This window comes from Pristiophorus japonicus, chromosome X, assembly GCF_044704955.1.
Source record: "Pristiophorus japonicus isolate sPriJap1 chromosome X, sPriJap1.hap1, whole genome shotgun sequence".
In the NCBI taxonomy this organism is placed as follows: Eukaryota; Metazoa; Chordata; class Chondrichthyes; family Pristiophoridae; genus Pristiophorus; species Pristiophorus japonicus.
The window spans coordinates 19735239-19753455 of NC_092010.1; the positions used below are offsets into that span (position 1 = coordinate 19735239).

Below are 18217 nucleotides of genomic sequence, written 5' to 3' on the forward strand. Positions count from 1 at the left end.
GAAAAACATGAGAATGATCATGGCATATCTATAATGTGATAATGATGGATTAGTCTTTCCTGCACCTCATCAAGGGGCTTGGAGTACTCCTGCAGTCATAGTGAATCAGTTTCAGTTCGTTTCCCCAACCCATTTTTCTCCCACTGTCCTATTTTGCGCACACTGCACAATCAGCCGATTATGTACATACTGTGTCAGTCACTGCCATAGCTAATAGGTGGACTATTTTGCATGGACATCTTTGCTGGCTTTCAGCTGATAGCTGATCAAAGTCTGCATGAGAAAATGAGATTAGTTGGGCCGTAAGTGTTGAACTCCACCAGGATCTGCTGTGGGGCCTCAGCCACAAGGATGGAACAAACCTTTTTTAAAAAAAAAAGTGTTTTATTCATTCACGAGGTGTGGGTGTTTCTGGCAATGCCAGCATTTATTGCCCATCCCTAATTGCCCTTGAGAAGGTGGTGGTGAGCCACCTTCTTGAACCACTGCAGTCCGTGTGGTGAAGGTGCTCCCACAGTGCTATTAGGGAGGGAGTTCCAGGATTGTGACCCAGCGACTATGAAGGAACGGCCGATATATTTCCAAGTCAGGATGGTGTGTGACTTGGAGGGGAACTTGGAGGTGGTGGTGTTCCCATGTGCCTGCTGCCTTTGTCCTTCTAGGTGGTAGAGGTCATGGGTTTGGGCGGTGCTGCCGGAGAAGCCTTGGCTAGTTGCTGCAGTGCATCTTATAGATGGTACATACTGCAGCCACGGTGCACCGGTGGTGGAGGGAGTGAATGTTGAAGGTGGTGGATGGGGTGTCAATCAAGCGGGCTGCTTTGTCCTGGATAGTGTTGAGCTTCTTGAGTGTTGTTGGAGCTGCACTCATCCAGGCAAGTGGAGAGTATTCCATCATACTCCTGGCTTGTGCCTTGTAGATGGTGGAAAGGCTTTGGGGAGTCAGGAGGTGAGACACTTGCCACAGAATACCCAGCCTCTGACCCGATCTTGTAGCCACAGTATTTATGTGGCTGGTCCAGTTAAGTTTCTAGTCAATGGTGACCTCCCAGGATGTTGATGGTGAGAGATTTGGTGATGGTAGTGCCATTGAATGTCAAGGGGTGGTGGTTAGACTCTTGCTTGTTGGAGATAGTCATTGCCTGGCACTTGTGTGGCGCAAATGTTACTTGCCACTTATCAGCCCAAGCATGAATATCATCCAGGTCTTGCTGCATGTGGGCATGGACTGTTTCATTATCTGAGGAGTTTCGAATGGAATTGAACACTGTGCAATTATCAGCGAACATCCTCACTTCTGACCTTATGATGGAAGGAAGGTCATTGATGAATCTGCTGAAGATGGTTGGGCCTAGGACACTGCCCTGAGGAACTCCTGCAGTGATGTCCTGGGGCTGTGATGATTGACCTTCACCAACCACAACCATCTTCCTTTGTGCTAGGTATGACTCCAGCCAGTCAACGACACCTTCCATCACTTTGCTGATGATTGAGAGTAGACGGAGAGGGCGGTAATTGGCCGGATTGGATTTGTCCTGCTTTCTGTGGACAGGACATACCTGGGCAGTTTTCCAGATTGTCGGGTAGATACCAGTGTTGTACTGGAACAGCTTGGCTAGAGGCACAGCTAGTTCTGGAGCAGAAGTCTTTAGCATGACAACCGGGATGTTGGGGCCCATAGCCTTTGCTGTATTCAGTGCGCTTAGCCGTTTCTTGATGTCACGTGAAGTGAATCGAATTGGCTGAAGACTGGCTTCTGTGATGGTGGGGACCTTTGGAAGAGCCAGAGATAGACTATCCACTCGGCACTTCTGGCTGAAGATGTTTGCAAACGCTTCAGCCTTATCTTCTGCACTCGCTTTCTGGGCACTTCAAGTGTCTGCGGCACTTCATCATTGAGTCAGGTTTGTGACTACTGATGTTCAAAATAGTCTCAGTATATCTTATACTGTATACTGCTATGAGATTCTAGTCATTTCCATTCTTGTAATCTCATCTATATTTCTATCCTCCTTCACACGTTAGATTCATAGAGTAATTCTGTGTTGAAAATAATTGTTCAAGCTTCCCATGATGGCTCATGGTCCAATGCACCACCCAGTGTGGGACCAGGAAGATCTTTGGCTCAATCCTTGGTCTGTGCTGAATTATCTAATCTCAGCCAGAGGTACAGTTAGGGCACTACAATTTGCCTCAATGCCCCTGGGCGAGCAAGGTGGGGGGAAACTCAGCCAGTGACTGTTTTCCTGTAACATCTCCATTTTGGCAGGGATAGCATTTGAGCCGGCTGTGGCATCCACCACAGTGGAATAACTTGCCACTGTTCTGTAGTCTCAGAGTGAAAAAATGGCCACTTGCACAAGGCATTGGAAAGTGATCAGTGCTTGTGAAAGAGCAAAGAGCCAGTGCCTTCAGGAGAGCTGGGGAGAAGAAAAGTTCAAATACAATAGGAAAGTGGTGCAATGTAGCCTGTGGAACCTTCAATACAAACTCTTTACCTCTCCGACATCATAAATCAACACTTGACCTTCAGAATCACCCACAGCAATCTCTCGTCCGGACTGCGCCCACCGTACACGATGCAACGCAGGATTTCCCTCCATGGTGACACTTGCAGTAGGAACCTGCATATTAGAAGCGTAATTAATTTGTTTAAGGTTCGGTCTCTAAACAAAGAGGGCAGAAGATGTTTTTGTTCCGAAGTATAACGGCTTAATTACATTCTAACATATACAATCCCATTCACGGCTTATATACGTCATCAGTTCTTACAGGACCTTGAGTCTGCTTTGGGCCTGTATGTCAATCAATGTCATTGTCTGAAGCCCAGCACTCCTCTGATGTCTCCTACATGTTCTACAACAAGGTTAGAAACGGACAACGTTACCCGTGCCACCGTCCCATAAACATGAGATAACAATATGGGGACAGGGTGTCTCATGATGTGGACACATTGAAGATGCACTATTATTTAAGCAATCTTTAGCTGAAGGTTAACAATATACAACAGGCCATTTTCTAGACAGCCTACAAAATTGCTTTTCTTACATATGCCATCTATTGAGTCTAGTGGGATCCCTCTTAAGGAAAATTGCTTTCCTTACAAGCAGCAGCCATATCAGTTTAAACACATCACAGGGGCTCCTTACAGCAGTCTGTACTTGTATTTCAATCTATGTGGCTTATTAAGTCAAACTTAAACCGCCATCTTCATTATTTACATAAGCAATGGAATGGCTTGGGCTACTGATTTCTCCATAACTGCCACCCACAATGTCCTAACCCCACAATTAGCTCGGAGGAAGAAGAGAGGTGGACTCAAAGGGGTGGAAATTCAATTGTCTAGCATCTCAGTTAGCGGCCAGGAGGGCGTTAATGCGAGCGTAATAGCTTACCGACCGGGCACGCAGCGTGCAGCGTGCAGCACCCCGCCGGAAAATTCAATTGAGGGCTAACTGGGGCGCGAAGCGCGAGTGCCTGGCTGGTGACGATTACTTCGATCATGACGTCAGTCCTGGTGCAGTGACCACGCTAGCGTCCCGCTTGCTAAATTCGGTCAGGCTGCCTCATTTAGCGACCGTCATTAATCATGCCTGATGAAACAATCTGTACAACCTTTCACAGTCGTTAACTGGTGGCTATTTAAAGGAATGAGGAAGCACTTCCCTGGGAGGTCACAGTCAGTGCAATGTTCACACACAGCACGGTGCGTGAGCCTCCCAGTTTACAGCGGCAGACAGACATAACAGCACAGCTTGATAACAAGTGAAGTTGAAAACTTTAATGGGTGCATTATTATGCTGCGCCTTTAAAAGTTGGTTTTTCCCAGGATTTCAAATTGAACTTCGGAGCATGTGCAATGGATTCCAGAATTTAACGCGAGCTTTTTCATTAGCACCCCCGCAGGTCAAGTGTGTAACGGCTAATTTAGCTCTTGGCCCGATTTCAACAAATTTCTCAGTGGGAGGCGCAAACTTTTTTAAAGCGCTAAAATTACCACTCCGCCTGGATTAATGCCTCAAAATGGGTGACAACAAATTTCCACCCCAAGGTCTATTCCTCCTCTGGATGTGCAATTGGTTTCATTGCATCAAAACCCTCGACGGATCAGTAATGGCGGTTATCTTACGTTCTGATTAGGGCACACATCTTCTCCACCCAAAGGCCCACACATCTCCTGTACTCCTGAGAACATAAGAAATAGGAGCAGCCATTTGACCATTTGAGCCTGCTCTGCCATTTAGTAAGACCATGGCTGATCTGTTCATGGACTCGGCTCCACTTCTCTTCCTGCTCCCCATAACCCTTTATCACTCCAAAATCTGTCTATCTTCACCTTAAATATATTCAATGACCCAACCTCCACAGCTCGCTGAGGCAGAGAATTCCACAAATTTACAACCCTCAGAAGAAATTCCTCCTCATCTCCATTTTAAATGGGCGGCCCCTTATTCTGAGACTAAGACCCCTAGTTTTAGTTTCCCCTATGAGTGGAAATATCCTCTCTGCATCCACCTTGTTGAGCTCCCTCATTATCTTATATGTTTTGATAAGATCACCTCTCATTCTTCTGAACTCCAATTAGTATAGGCCCAACCTACTCAACCTATCTTCATCTTCGGAATCAACCTAATGAACCTTCTCGGAACAGCCTCCAATGCAAGTATATCCTTCCATAAATACGGAGACCAAAACAGTACGCAGTACTCCAGGTGTGGCCTCACCAATACAGTTGTAGCAGGACTTCTCTGCTTTTATATTCTATCCCCCCTTGCAATAAAGGCCAACATTCCATTTGCCGTCCTGATTACTTGCTGTACCTGCATACTAACTTTTTGTGTTTCATGCACAAGGACCCCAAGGTCCCTCTGTACTGCAGTACTTTGCAATTTTTCTCCATTTAAATTATAATTTGCTTTTCTATTTTTCTGCCAAAGTGGATAACCTCACATTTTTCCACATTATACTCCCATCTGCCAAATTTTTGCCCACTTACTTAGCCTGTCTATATCCCTTTGCAGAATGTGTGTGTCTTCCTCACAATTTGCTTTCCCACCCATCTTTGTATCATCAGCAAACTTGGTTACATTACACTCGGTCCCTTCATCCAAGTCATTAATATAGATTGTAAATAGTTGAGGCACCAGCACTGATCCCTGCGGCACCCCACTAGTTACTGTTTGCTAACCAGAAAATGACCCAGTTTATCCTGACTCTCTGTTTTTCTGTTAGTTAGCCAATCCTCTATCCATGCTAATATGTCACCCCCAATCCCGTGAACTTTTATCTTATGCAGTAACCTTTTATGTGGCACCTTATCGAATGCCTTCTGGAAATCCAAATACACCACATCCACTGGTTTCCCCCTTATCTACCCTGCTCCTTACATCCTCAAAGAGCTCCAGCAAATTTGTCAAACACGATTTCCCTTTCATAAAACCATGCTGACTCTGCTTAATTGAATTATGCTTTTCCAAATGTCCTGTTACTGCTTCCTTAATTTAATGGACTCCAGCATTTTCCCAACGACAGATGTTAGGCTTACTGGTCTAAAGTTTCCTGCTTTCTGTCTGCCTCCTTTGATGTGGTCTGCTCCCAGGTTACAATTAATGTTGCTGTAAGCTGGTCACCACTTGGTGTGATAGAGCAACCTGCTGGAGATTCCATCATCCTAGTTTCCCTTCCATAGGGGTCCTTGACTTCTCGGTTCAGGCTTGGGTCAGAGAGGTTGGGAAATCCAACCTGCTTCCCACCACTGTGATGTTAAGTGGTGCTCCAATGTGCTTTGTCGCCTAAAACTATTTCTGTTAATTATAAGTCATAATCACCGATTGAGAGAATCCGCTTTATTCCCACAGTCCTTCTCGACTTACCTCAGAGTCTTCATTCAAATTCCAGAGATCAAGCCGGCCCATTCCGTCAACACACGCGAAGAGTGCAGGGTGGATAGGAGACCACATGACGTCAAACACATAGTCTGAACTGTCCTCAAAGGAATATAAGGGCTTGTTGCTCTAAAAGAAGAAATAAATTCTGCTGACTTGAGAGATCACCAGAAAAGGAATACAAGACTCTAGCCACATAAATTGAAAGCTAACAGAACTAATTTTCTTTCTCTCCAATTTCTCCTCTTCTGAAATCACAGACTCCTTCACTGGGGTACAGTTCCAGTTGTCATCTGCTACCTCTTGCAAGTGACCCTCAGCAGTGAGTGTCATCAGGCTGTTGGGGACATCACAGCCGAGCCAGAAACTGTTTTCACCCAGCATGCCTTCCAGTAGCGTTTCTGTAGAAGGATCAGGAGCAGGAACCTTGGCTGCATTTTCCGACTCTAACCCAGAGGGGCTGAGATCATCTGGCTCAGTACAGACCATGGATATAACCAGAAACCTTCCTGGTCTGTCAGGCTGAGACTTGACCTTTGAGTCATTAGGGATGAATTCACACAATAACATTATTTCCACCACAAATACCTGCTGAGGAATCAAAATATGTAAAAAGTCATAATATCACAACTAAATTGTATAAAATCCATTTGCTTTCATTGTTTTAATGCGTGCTGTTCAAAACACATTGGCGTTGGCGGCAAAGTGATTATGCAAAAGGTTACATAATCACTCAGTAGATGCCAGTCAGTGGAGTCCACTAATATTCATTTATGCCCACCTTAGTTGACCAGAGCTTCACAGTCCAGTCGAACGATGAAGTGATAAAAAGATGAGAGAAGTCCACTGCCCCTGCTGCTGTGTGACAATGGACCCCTGTCACTGGACCCTGGTGTCCTTCAAACATCTCGATGATTCCAGCTTTGCTGTAATTTACAAGACAATCACTGCAATTTCAGAACAATTGATGGAATTATGTTCTTGCTTGATCAGTCGCAACTGCACGAGGCATAATTCCTGTTGGCTACCTCTGTATTCTTCTTCTATTCTTTCCATTTCCCTCTTTTTCTCTCTCGAACATTCGTTATCTCTGCCTTTTATTTTGTTAAATCTCAAACTCTCTTTCTCCCTGCAAGTATAATTGTTTTAGCTGGGGCGAAGAGGAGCCTGGGGCAATTGTCCTGAAACTCATCATCTTTCCATTTGGATGTTCCCACATCAAGACTGCAACTTAATTTCAACAGCAAGGTCACTGTATGTACATTGCCTAACCAGGGTAAAATGTGATGCAATGGGTATCTATCTATTTCAAGGTGTGCCATTGTAATGAGTGGAAAAAGCCTGAAACTTTACATTGGATTTTGTATCTTGATATGGCCAAAGCTCCTTATGGCAATCCAGAGAGTATTCAGACTCATGCACAGAGTGAAGGGCCCAAGAGAAAGATTTAGGAGATGCAATTCCCCACTAAATCAGTGAATTTACCCCACTGACAGCCCTGTGGTACAAAAACATATCTATCACAGAGTGGGAATATTGCTGCTCGATTTCAATAATGGCACCACACACACTCAAATAGCGGAAATTTAGCTGTAACCCACTGAGAGGGAAAAAAAAAAGTCAACAAGCGATTGGAACTCAAATTGAGAGTGTCAGATAGGAGATGCGCTGATGAGATTTCACTTGAAATGATGAGCTAGTATACAAGTTTACAGTTTTAATTTTGTTAGGTAGCTTAATAAAAACTGACAGTGGTATCCAATTACTGTAAGTCAAATAACAGCGAAAATACATGCAGAGATGTTCTATCATATGCATAGGGCTACATGATTATACCCCCAACATAAATCACCTTACATAAAAAGTGGTGTCTCGCAGCACTGTTCACAGATAAAAAGTAGACTTTTGCACGTTGCGCTGAAGTAACTGTCCTGTGTTCGTCTTATGATGCTTCCCACCCGTCCGCCTTTAAGGACACACTATCTGGGCCTTACTAACCAGCTCTGAGCTCCATCATCTCCTTTATCTGCTTGGCAATGGTGCTGAAGCTTGCACCCCAGACCTTTAGTGTTGGCTTCAGCTAACAAACTAATCAGATCACAAAAAAGTGATGGACTTCTATATTTGATAGAATTGGTAATATAGTACATTTTCTCCATAATTGCATATGCCATACCTGCCAAGGCGACATGCTGTGTACACAGAGCCTTCTTCACTGCCCACGACAAAGTTATTGATGTCCCCCAGTGGGAAGGACATGGAGGTAACAGCAACTGCCTTCGATTGCTTGTGTACCAGCTCAATACTGTCCTGCAACAACAAAAAAAATCACCAATAACAAGTGGATAATACAACAGTGTGCATTTATATGGCGCTCCTCATATGCAAGAGATGTCTCAAGATACAGGGCTAAAGGCTTGTGTTATGAATGAGGCAGAACCTTCTACAGTTCAACATTGGCAAGACCAAATTTGTGGCTCCCACACCCAAGACCACCTATGTATTATTGCCTGTCTTCATCTCTATCTCACTTTCACCACTTCTGAAACCTTCATCCAATCTTTGTCTCCTCGAGGCCCAACTTCTCCAACATTCACTGATTTCCCAAGCTCCACCCGACACAAACTCCAACTTGGCCAAAACTCCACTACCTTCCTCCTATCCTGCTTACCTATCACATCTCTTCTAACCAACCTCTACTGGCTCCCAGTCACCAACCATTACATTCAAAAATCCTCATCCTGGTTTACAAATCCTTTCTTGACCTCTCTCCATCCCACTTCTGCAAATTCCTCCAGGCCAACCTGTACCATCAGTTCTTCTGAACCTGGTCTGCTAAGCATCTCTCCCCTCCGTGCGGCCGCTCCCCCCAACTTGGTTGCAGAACCTTCTGAGCTGCAGTGTGACATTTCCTTCCCTAAACTCCTCTATCTTGATCCATCTCTCCCCACCTTCAAAAGTCTCTTCAAAGTCACTCCTTCAACCACACCATCAGGCATCTCTATCAACCATCTCCTTGTTCCTGCTCGGCAGGCCATCTCCCTTGAGAAGTGCCGTGGGATGTTTTATTACGTTAACGGCTCCACATCGGTGCAAGTTGCTATAGAATGATGATTGGAACTATTACAAGGACCAAAGCGGCCTTGCTTTCATTCTATTTTATTCATTCAAAAGGATTTTAGGTGATGAGAAATGCAAGTTCCTACAATTCTGTTCTTACCTGTGGCTGAGAGAGCATGTCCAGGCTCCAGGTACACAGTTTTCCATCAGTGGAGACGCTGACCAGGTTATGAGCATTTTGAGTACCAACAACGTTCACACAGTACACAGGATGCTACAACACAGAGAACAATCATACCGGGATATCAATGTAAAGATCTGGAAAATAAATGATTGCTCCAATCTCCTTTACAGGACAGTTTTATCCCTCATTAAGTTGAACAAATACCACCACCGTTATTATGTCTGTCCACTTCATATATTGGATGTATGCGATGTGATTAAAGATTTGGTTTCAAACTTATTTTCAGTATGTGGTAATAAATGGATTCTTCTCACCGTGTGGGCTGCAGCAGACAGTGGGGTGCGCTGGACAGGCGTCTTCTTGTTACTGCGGTTATCCCAAAGGACAATCTGACCAGAATATGTTCCACCCACCATCAGATTTGGGTGAAACTGTGCAAAGCAGGCAGACATGACTTTTGACTGAAAGAGAGAGCAATTAAATACAATCACACCTTCTCATAACTCAAAAGAGAGATCAAAAAAGAGACGAGCTGCTGACATTAACATTCTGTCTTTAAACCCCGAGGCCGAAATTCAGCTCCCCAATAAGGTCCGTTACCGCCGGATTGCAGCGGCCAGGTACCGGAATCGAATGGCCACCGCCAGCCAAATTCAGCAGGGTGGGGGGAGGTGAGTTTCTGGCGGTTCCCACTTCTGCCGCTGCCGAGCGGCTGTGAGTCATCAGTGCGCGCACCGCTGGGATCTCTCACCTCATTTGAAATTCAGCCTGAAAAATCGAATGCTCGCCGAGCGGTGCCCCCGACAGCTCTCTCTGTCGGCGCACCTTTCATTCCCTCTGTGAGCCATGGCAGCGCGGCGGCCATTAAAGGCAAGGGCCCAATGCCGCCGCCATTTTATTTTTTTTGCCGGCCGAGTTCCCGGACTATTGTGCCCCCCCCCCCGGGTTCGGCCGGGCCACCAACAGGCATCGTGGCACCCTCTCTTGGGTGCCAGACCGCTGGCCCGGCCGAAACCCTCCCTGGTGGCCCAGTGGCCAAGCCGAAATAATCACCGATTCTCTCCCCTTTAACGGAGGGGAGAGACGGTGATGCAGACGCACAATGACATCATCACCGCTCCGCTGCTGAGTGACGGGGGCGGAGAATCCGTCTCGGCCCCACTTCCACACCTCACCAGCACTTACCGCTGCACTTCCGCCCCCATTATGACCGACTTCCGGGCCGCTTTAAAAAAAAAACGCCAAAGAGCTGAATTTCGCGAAAGAGGCGACCTCATCAGAGATGGCGGTAAAAATTCTTTGAAAACGGTAGGTATGCCAGGTTTCCGGTGGGGCTGAATTTTGGCCCCTCTATGTCTAAACTCAGTCTTTAAACTAAATGTGTTTCAGATGAGACGTTAAACAGAGACCCCGTTTTCCCTCCCAGGCGGACGTAAAACATTCCACGGTGCTATTCAAAGAAGAGCAAGGGAGTTATCCCCAGTGTCCTGGCCAATGTTTATCCCTCAACCAACATCACTGAAACAGATTATCTGGTGATAATGCTGTTTATGGAAGCTTGCTGTGCGCAAATTGGCTGCCGCCTTTCCTGCATTACAATAGTGATGGCACTTTCAAAAGTATTTCATTGGCTGTAAAGCGCTTTGGTCCCGGAGGTCGTGAAAGGCGCTATATAAATGCAAGCAACGTTCCCGCTAAGCTGCGCGGCGGTCTGGAGGTCCCATGCAGGCTGCTCACTAGCTTTTAAATGGAAGAAACCGCGCTTGCGTGAAAATCTGAATACGCCGCGCAGCCAGTTAAAGGGACCGCGCTTGAGAAAAAAAGTTACAGGGAACATTGAATGTAAGTTTTTTTCCATGGAACTGAGTGGCTTGATGGTGTCAACATGAATTACACTCAGCAATTAGTCAACGAGAGAGGTTCAAACATGTACACAAAACAAGTTTGTGCCCAGTTGCAATCCTCCCCCATCCATTCTATGTCTGAATAAAAGAGCTAGATGCCCAAATGAATTACCTGCTCCGGTCTGCATCAAAGCACGACAGGCAAAACGTGTGCAAATAAGTCTCATTTATAGTAAGCCTTTCTGTGCACAACTTTGGGACTAAAAGAAAAGAAACATAGAAACTTACAGCGCAGGAGGCCCATCGTGTCTGCGCCGGCTGACAAAGAGCCGCACGGCCCTTGGTCAGCAGCCCTGAAGGTTACATATAAACCTATGAACAATGACGGAAAAGCAAAGAGCACCCAGCCCAACCAGTCCGCCTCACACAACTGCGACACCCCTTATACGAAAACATTCTACACTCCATTCTACCTGGAGCCATGTGATCTCCTGGGAGGCGCAAAAACCAGATAAAAACCCAGGCCAGTTTAGGGAGAAAAAAATCTGGGAAAATTCCTCTCTGACCCACCCAGGCGATCAAAACTAGTCCAGGAGATCACCCTGGCCGTATTCTATTCCCTGCAGTACTTACCATTATATCTGCTCCGTCCAACAAAAGGTCACCCAATCTAATCCTAATTACAAGCTCTAGATCTGTAACCCTGCAGATTGCTGCACTTTAAGTGCCCACCCAACCATCTCTTAAAAGTGGTGAGGGTTTCTGCATCCACCACTCTTCCAGGCAGCGAGTTCCAGATACCCACAACCCTCTGCGTAAAGAAGCCCCCCCGTCAAATCCCCTACCAACCACCTTAAAACTATGCCCCCTAGTAATAGATACCTCCACCAATGGAAATAGACCCTTACTATCCATTTCGCATGCCGCCTTAACCACCTGGCTTGTTACTTTCAGGGATCTGTGTACAAACACACGATAACATCCATCTGGTCCGGGACCTCATCCATCATTCCCAGGAAGCTGGTCTGTCGGTCGCCTTCCTATCTCTCGACCAAGAGAAGGTGTTCGACAGGGTGGATCATGACTATCTGTTTGGGACTCTGCGCGCTTTCGGGTTCGGGACGCATTTCGTCGCCCGGATTCGACTTTTGTACACCGCCGCGGAGTGTCTGATTAAGGTTAACGGGTCCTTGACGGCGCCCCTTCGCTTTAGGAGAGGGGTGCGCCAGGGATGCCCCATGTCTGGCCAGTTATATGCCATCTGCGTGGAGCCTTTCCTGCGGACGAGGTTGACGGGACTGGCTCTGCAAGGGCCGGGCGTGGAGGTCGTCCTCTCGGCTTACGCCGATGACGTGCTCCTCGCGGTAGAGGATCCCGCTGACCTGCGGAGGATGCGTGAGTGCCAGGAGATTTACTCGGCCGCGTCCTCCGCCAGGATCAACTGGGAGAAATGTTCCGGACTCCTGGTGGGTCATTGGCGGGTGGACTCCCTGCCGGAGGAGCTCAGGCCTTTTGCCTGGAGCACGACCCATCTCCTCTATCTGGGAGTCTACCTTAGCCCCGACGAGGAAGCCTGGCCGGCGAACTGGCAAGAGCTGGAGGCCAAGTTCGCCGCTCGCCTAGGGCGCTGGACAGGACTGCTCCGAGTGCTGTCCTACAGGGGTCGAGTGCTAGTCATAAACCAGCTGGTGGCCGCCATGCTGTGGTACCGGCTGGTCACTTTGATCCCTCCCCCTGCGTTTGTCACCAAGATACAGAAGAAGCTGGTGGACTTCTTCTGGAACAACAGGAAGCACTGGGTCTCTGCCGCGGTCTTGAGTCTCCCACTTGGGGAGGGCGGTCAGTCGTTGGTGTGCGTCAGCGCCCAGCTCGCGACTTTCCGTCTTCAGACCCTGCAGAGATACCTTTACGTCGAGCCCCCTCCTAGGTGGTGTGCTCTGGCGACGTATTTCTTCCGCCAGCAGCACGGCCTCAACTACGACACGCAGCTCCTGTTTGTGAACTTGGGGGGTGCCAGGACCGCCGTCCAGGAGCTGCCTGTCTTTTACAAGGAACTCACCAGGGTCAGGAACAAAGTCACCACCAAGCGCAGCTCTCCACCGGCTGGAGTGGCGGCTGTCCTGCAGGAGCTGCTGCTCAGGAATCCATACCTCCACGACTGAGGTTTTAGGTGGCAGTCGGACGAGAGGGCTGTGGCTGGTGAGGTGATCAGGGTCAGGGACCTGCTCGATGGCGGAGGAGCGGGCTGGATGGCGCCAGACACGCTGGCGCGGCGCCTAAATTCGGCCGACATCCGCCGCGCGGCCGATGCCATCGAGTCGCTAAAAACAGCTCTGGGCCCTGATTCCGTTAGGTGCATCGAAGAGGCTCAAGCACGTGGGGAGATCCCGTCCGAACTGACCCCTGTCCGGACGGAATTCCTCATCGGCGCCAAACCCCGGAACCTCCCTCGGGAGCCGGCGCCTCACAACTTGAGCCGCCTCGGGGAAATCCCCTCCTGCCTTTCAGTTCCGCGTGGAGGGGTTTCCTGTACGGGCTGCTCCTGCACACTCTCAACTTTGCCATCCTCGCCTGCCGTCCGGACACGCCATGGCGTACCATCTTGCCGTCCGGAGGAGGTGGGGGTCCCCGATGGAGGGCACTCTACGCGGGAGTCCTCCCACTATTTATCGGGGACTTGGCCTGGAGGGTGGTGCACAGAGCAGTGACGTGCAATAAATTTTTAAGCCGGTTCACGGGCTCCCAGGCCGCCTGCAATTTCTGCGGTCTGGAAGAGTCCGTGTTCCATGTTTTTATCGAATGCACGAGGTTGCAGCCCCTGTTTTATTATTTAAAGGGGCTGCTCCTGAAATTCTGGCTGCACTTCAGTCCCACACTCCTGATCTTTGGGCACCCTGTGCGGAGGGGAGCGGGTAGGTCCGAGGGCCTCCTCGTAGGACTGCTCCTGGGCACAGCCATGGGTGCCATCAGCTGGTCCAGGCAGCGGGCGGTCGAGGGGGTCGTTCAGCCTGACTGTCTGCCTCTCTTCCGCGCGTACATCCGCCAGGGTGTCCTTGGAGATGGAGCACGCGGTGTCCACCGGTACGCTCGCGGCCTTCCGCGAGAGGTGGGCACCGGAGGGACTGGAGTGCATCATCACGCCTGGCAACCAAATTTTAATTTGATTTTATGTTTTAAAGTTTAATTTGTTCTAATTGCCGGTGTTTTTATTGTCCCCCTCCCCTTTTATAGGGGGCACTTGGAGAAAAAAAAAATATGATTTTAGTGCCAAAAAACCCCCAAAAAACACAAAAAAAAGGGCCTTGAAAATGGTTGGTGTGTCCCCCAGATCGGGGGGACACGATTTAATGTTTTAGTTTCCGCCCAAAAAGAGTTCTGTGGACAAGCATTCCAAGGCCATTTTGTTCATCTACACTATTAAGTGGCCTACCGATTAATGTGTATACCCTTTCCTTATTCACCCTCCGAAAGTGCATCACCTCACACTTCTCTGAATTAAATTCCATTTGTCACTGCTCTGCCCATCTGACCAGTAGATTAATAACTCCTGCAGCCCATGACTTTCCTCTTCATTATCAACCACACAGTCAATTTTAGTGTCATCTGCAAACTTCTTAATCATACTCCCTATATTCAAATCTAAATCGTTGATATATACCACAAAAAGCAAGGGACCCAGTACTGAGCCTTGCGGAACCCCACTGGAAACATCCTTCCAGTCACAAAAACATCCATCAATCATTACTCTTTGCTTCCTATCTCCAAACCAATTCTCGATCCAACTTGACACTTTGCCCTGTATCCCATGGGCTTTAACCTTCATGAGCAGTCTACCATGTGGGACCTTATCAAAAGCCTTGCTAAAGTACATATATACTACATCGTACGCACTACCCTCAATCGACCCTCCTGGTTACCGCCTCAAAAAATTCAATCAGGTTCAATTCAATTCAACAGAATGGTGTATAATTAACAGGAATAGATTGGTCAAGTCACTGCTGCTACACTCAGATTTCGAAATATTTTAATGTGGAAATGCAATACACACGGGAAAAATGATGATTTTGAGCGCAGGTACAACTTCACATGTGCACACTAAATAAGGAATATACATCATCCAATTTTATATAAATAATATTAACACCACAGCACACTTTCTCTAAAGGTTAATGCTAAATATTGGACAGTAAAATTAGACAACTCAAATATGTATAACATATAGAATATAATTTTCTGGTATCACACCCAGTTAGATAGACTGCATGATTCCCAAACTTAGCACGGGGTTAGGAAGAGTCGGAATCTACAAACTGAATACACATAAAAGGGTTTCAACACATTATAGAATACCTGGCAGTGAAAGATATATTCTGGAGTGGTCTTCTTAAACTTCATATTCCATACAAGAGCTACACCATCAGGCTCATTCAAAGCATCCTCGTTATTAGTATACGAAGCAACCAGTAGTTCTGGATACTATTTGAAAAAAGAGTGATGAAAGAAACAGATCAGTTTAGCTCATAGGAGTTAATACAAGAGATAGCGCTCCCTCATTATACTGTTGGGTATAGTTCCAACTCAGTCAGGTGAAAGAACAACTGCAGTCACAGTTCCCACCGCCCAGATTAAGACTGACGTTCCTAACACCTTCACAAGAAGTCAATCTCTCTGGATTGGAATAAAAACAGAAAAATGCTGGAAATACTCAGCGGGTCAGGCAGCATCTGTGGAGTGAGAAACAGAGTTAACGTTTCAGGTGACCCTTTGTCAGAACTGGAAAAAGTTAGAGATGTAACAGATTTTCAGCAAGTGTAGGGGCAGGGAAAGGAAGGGGGCGGGGGGGGCGGTGGTGGGGAAAGAACAAAAAAGGTCTGTGATAGGGTGGAAGGCAGGAGAGATTAAGAGACAAAAGTGATGCTGGTGCGAGGCAAAAGGAGATGGTAATGGGGCAAATTAAGAAACATAAGATGAGTCTAGATAGGGAAAGAGAATAAAAAAATAGGGGCAGAGGTTATGGTCTGAAATTGTTGAACTCTATGTTGAGGCCAGAAGGCTGTAAAGTGCCTAAACGAAAAATGAGGTGCTGTTCCTCGAGCTTATGTTGAGCTTCATTGGAACAGTGCAAGAGGCTGAGGATGAAGAGGTCAGAGTGGGAGTGGAGAATTAAAGTGACAGGCGACCGGAAGCTTGGGGTCATGCCTAGAGACTGATTGGATCCAATCCCGGGATTGGATTCGGGTGACTGATATTCAATCGGATGAGCCTGATCGGAAAGTGGGCGGAAATCCATTGCACCAGATCTCCGCCCACTTTGCATATCGTGCACGTTTCCAGGGACAGGGGAACTGGGAATTTCAGTAAAATATAAAACGGTGGCCCGGCAAGGGTGGGGGGAAAGAGAAGAGTATCATCTTGCACACGATTTCCTAACGTGTGTGTGTGCAGGATGTTCATTCATATTCTCGCTCACGAATACTGTGCCTCCAGGTTTTCTAAGCAATGAAGCTGAATGCAGAAGTCAGTTTAAAAGAGCCAAGTACGATCGGTCTTCAAGTTATAAGGTTATTTCCAAACCTTTTTTTCCCTCTTGCCACTTAGGTATTCATCTGACTTTGTGACATTTGTTGTGGAGCAGTCTTCTCTCCCCTCCTCAATGGACCAGTGGGTTGCCCCATGGGAATCTCACTGTATCTCTGCTTTTTGGAAGAGCGAGCCACAGAGGGAAGCAGGGCAGGTCAGACAGCACCAGGGATGCTGTGCACTCACCCACCAGTAGCCTCAAGTCCATATCTACTGACCTTGCTTTGGCAAAGGAATAGTGCACATGGTGGCTCCAATTAGCAAGGAATACCTGATGGCACAAATAGGATATGTGAAGACAACATGCAACCAGGCCATGGTGAATTATTCTTCAAAAGGCACCCCACTAAGATGCCACCAACCATATTTACATTGTTTCACGCTGTGGGGAACGGTCTTCAACAGGGTCAGCAGACAGCCAGATGCAGAGTTTTGTCAACTGTTACAACCCACATGTAGCACAGGGCTCAGTATTGGGCAGCTTTACTTAAATACATAAAAAATGGGTGACGCAGGGTCCCAATAGCCTGAGCATCATTTTGTATGCCTTTCGTTTTTTTCATCATTGTGCAATTAGGGAGGAAATAGCCTTCAGCTGCTGGGTGAAATAGTTTCATCAGCTCATTGATGCGAAGTGTCAGAAGACAGCAAGTGAAACCTATTGCTATCACTTCATGAGTTTTCATCCCGACGGCTTACTCACCTGCTGTGACCAGTCCAGACAGGTAACAACACGATCCTTTGACCAATTTTCATCATAAAACTGCCTGTTCAGTGACAACTTGGCCCCCGCTTGGACCTCCCTGTGGAGGCATTTTATAATGTATTAAACACATACAGCAATACGTCAGTAGACTTAATTCATTGCAATTTTAAAGCACAGTGCAGTCTTCAGACTAGTCTGTCAAAGAGAAAGTGGCAGAAAATAATTTACGAATAAGGAAGGAAGACATTACCCACCCTTCTTTGTCATCTAAGTTGCGGCCACTGTAGTCAAAGAAAATGTCAACATGTTCAGTAAGTGCTTGCTCAATCATTCTGGAGGTCTGGTCAAAGGAGGCCAGAAATCCCGCAGAACGTAGAATCTTTTCTTTTTCATCCTCGGTCATCTCATGCCGAATTGCTGGAAAGAAATTTGACATCATAATTGAGCTTAGATGCCTTTTTTTTTTTAAATACAAATGTTACTATTTTTCTTTCCCATTCCCCTCCTGAAGTCTCCTACATCGAACACCTTCCCTGGCACAATGAACTGGTCCACTGCATTTTTCTCACACTTAGTAACTCTGCGCAATGCAAGGAAAATGTTAAAGACAGCACAAAGAAATGGGATTTCAGCTCCTAGATCTGTGACTGACAAAAGAAATAAACAACATGCCAGTAAACCTTTCAGGACCATACTATGTGCAGTTTGCATGATACCTTTTAGTATACATACCCAAATGTGCACCCCTGCAGCGCACTCCTCCTCTCGAGTGCTGCACAGGGGAGATTCTCTATCCAATGATCCCCTCTCTTCCCCACTGCATTTCCAATCAGTGTCATCCCACAACAACACGAGTCTAAGATCAGACCAAGGCTGCTTCCCTAATTAGTATGATGCAGCTCCAATAAGGAAGGGAGAGTTGCTGGATCTAGCTCCGAGTAGTGAGGTAAGACAAGTAA

General features: G+C 47.0%; 1 protein-coding gene across 4 annotated transcripts in view; it reads right to left on the reverse strand.

The window, feature by feature from the left end:
• Window positions 1-18217, reverse strand: part of LOC139240918 (cytoplasmic dynein 1 intermediate chain 2-like) — a 59839-nt gene that overhangs the window by 6417 nt on the left and 35205 nt on the right. For 3 of the 4 annotated variants that reach the window (XM_070869438.1, XM_070869437.1, XM_070869440.1), the window contains 9 exons: window positions 17513-17675; window positions 17256-17355; window positions 15323-15448; window positions 9443-9589; window positions 9105-9218; window positions 8061-8194; window positions 6666-6810; window positions 5873-6013; window positions 2498-2623 (listed from right to left, as the gene is read on the reverse strand). In XM_070869438.1, coding sequence (XP_070725539.1) covers window positions 2498-2623; window positions 5873-6013; window positions 6666-6810; window positions 8061-8194; window positions 9105-9218; window positions 9443-9589; window positions 15323-15448; window positions 17256-17355; window positions 17513-17675 — 1196 coding nt within the window. Of the gene's footprint in view, window positions 1-2497; window positions 2624-2823; window positions 2856-5872; window positions 6014-6665; window positions 6811-8060; window positions 8195-9104; window positions 9219-9442; window positions 9590-15322; window positions 15449-17255; window positions 17356-17512; window positions 17676-18217 lie in introns of those variants that run through there. The other variant, XM_070869439.1, reaches the window with a different exon arrangement.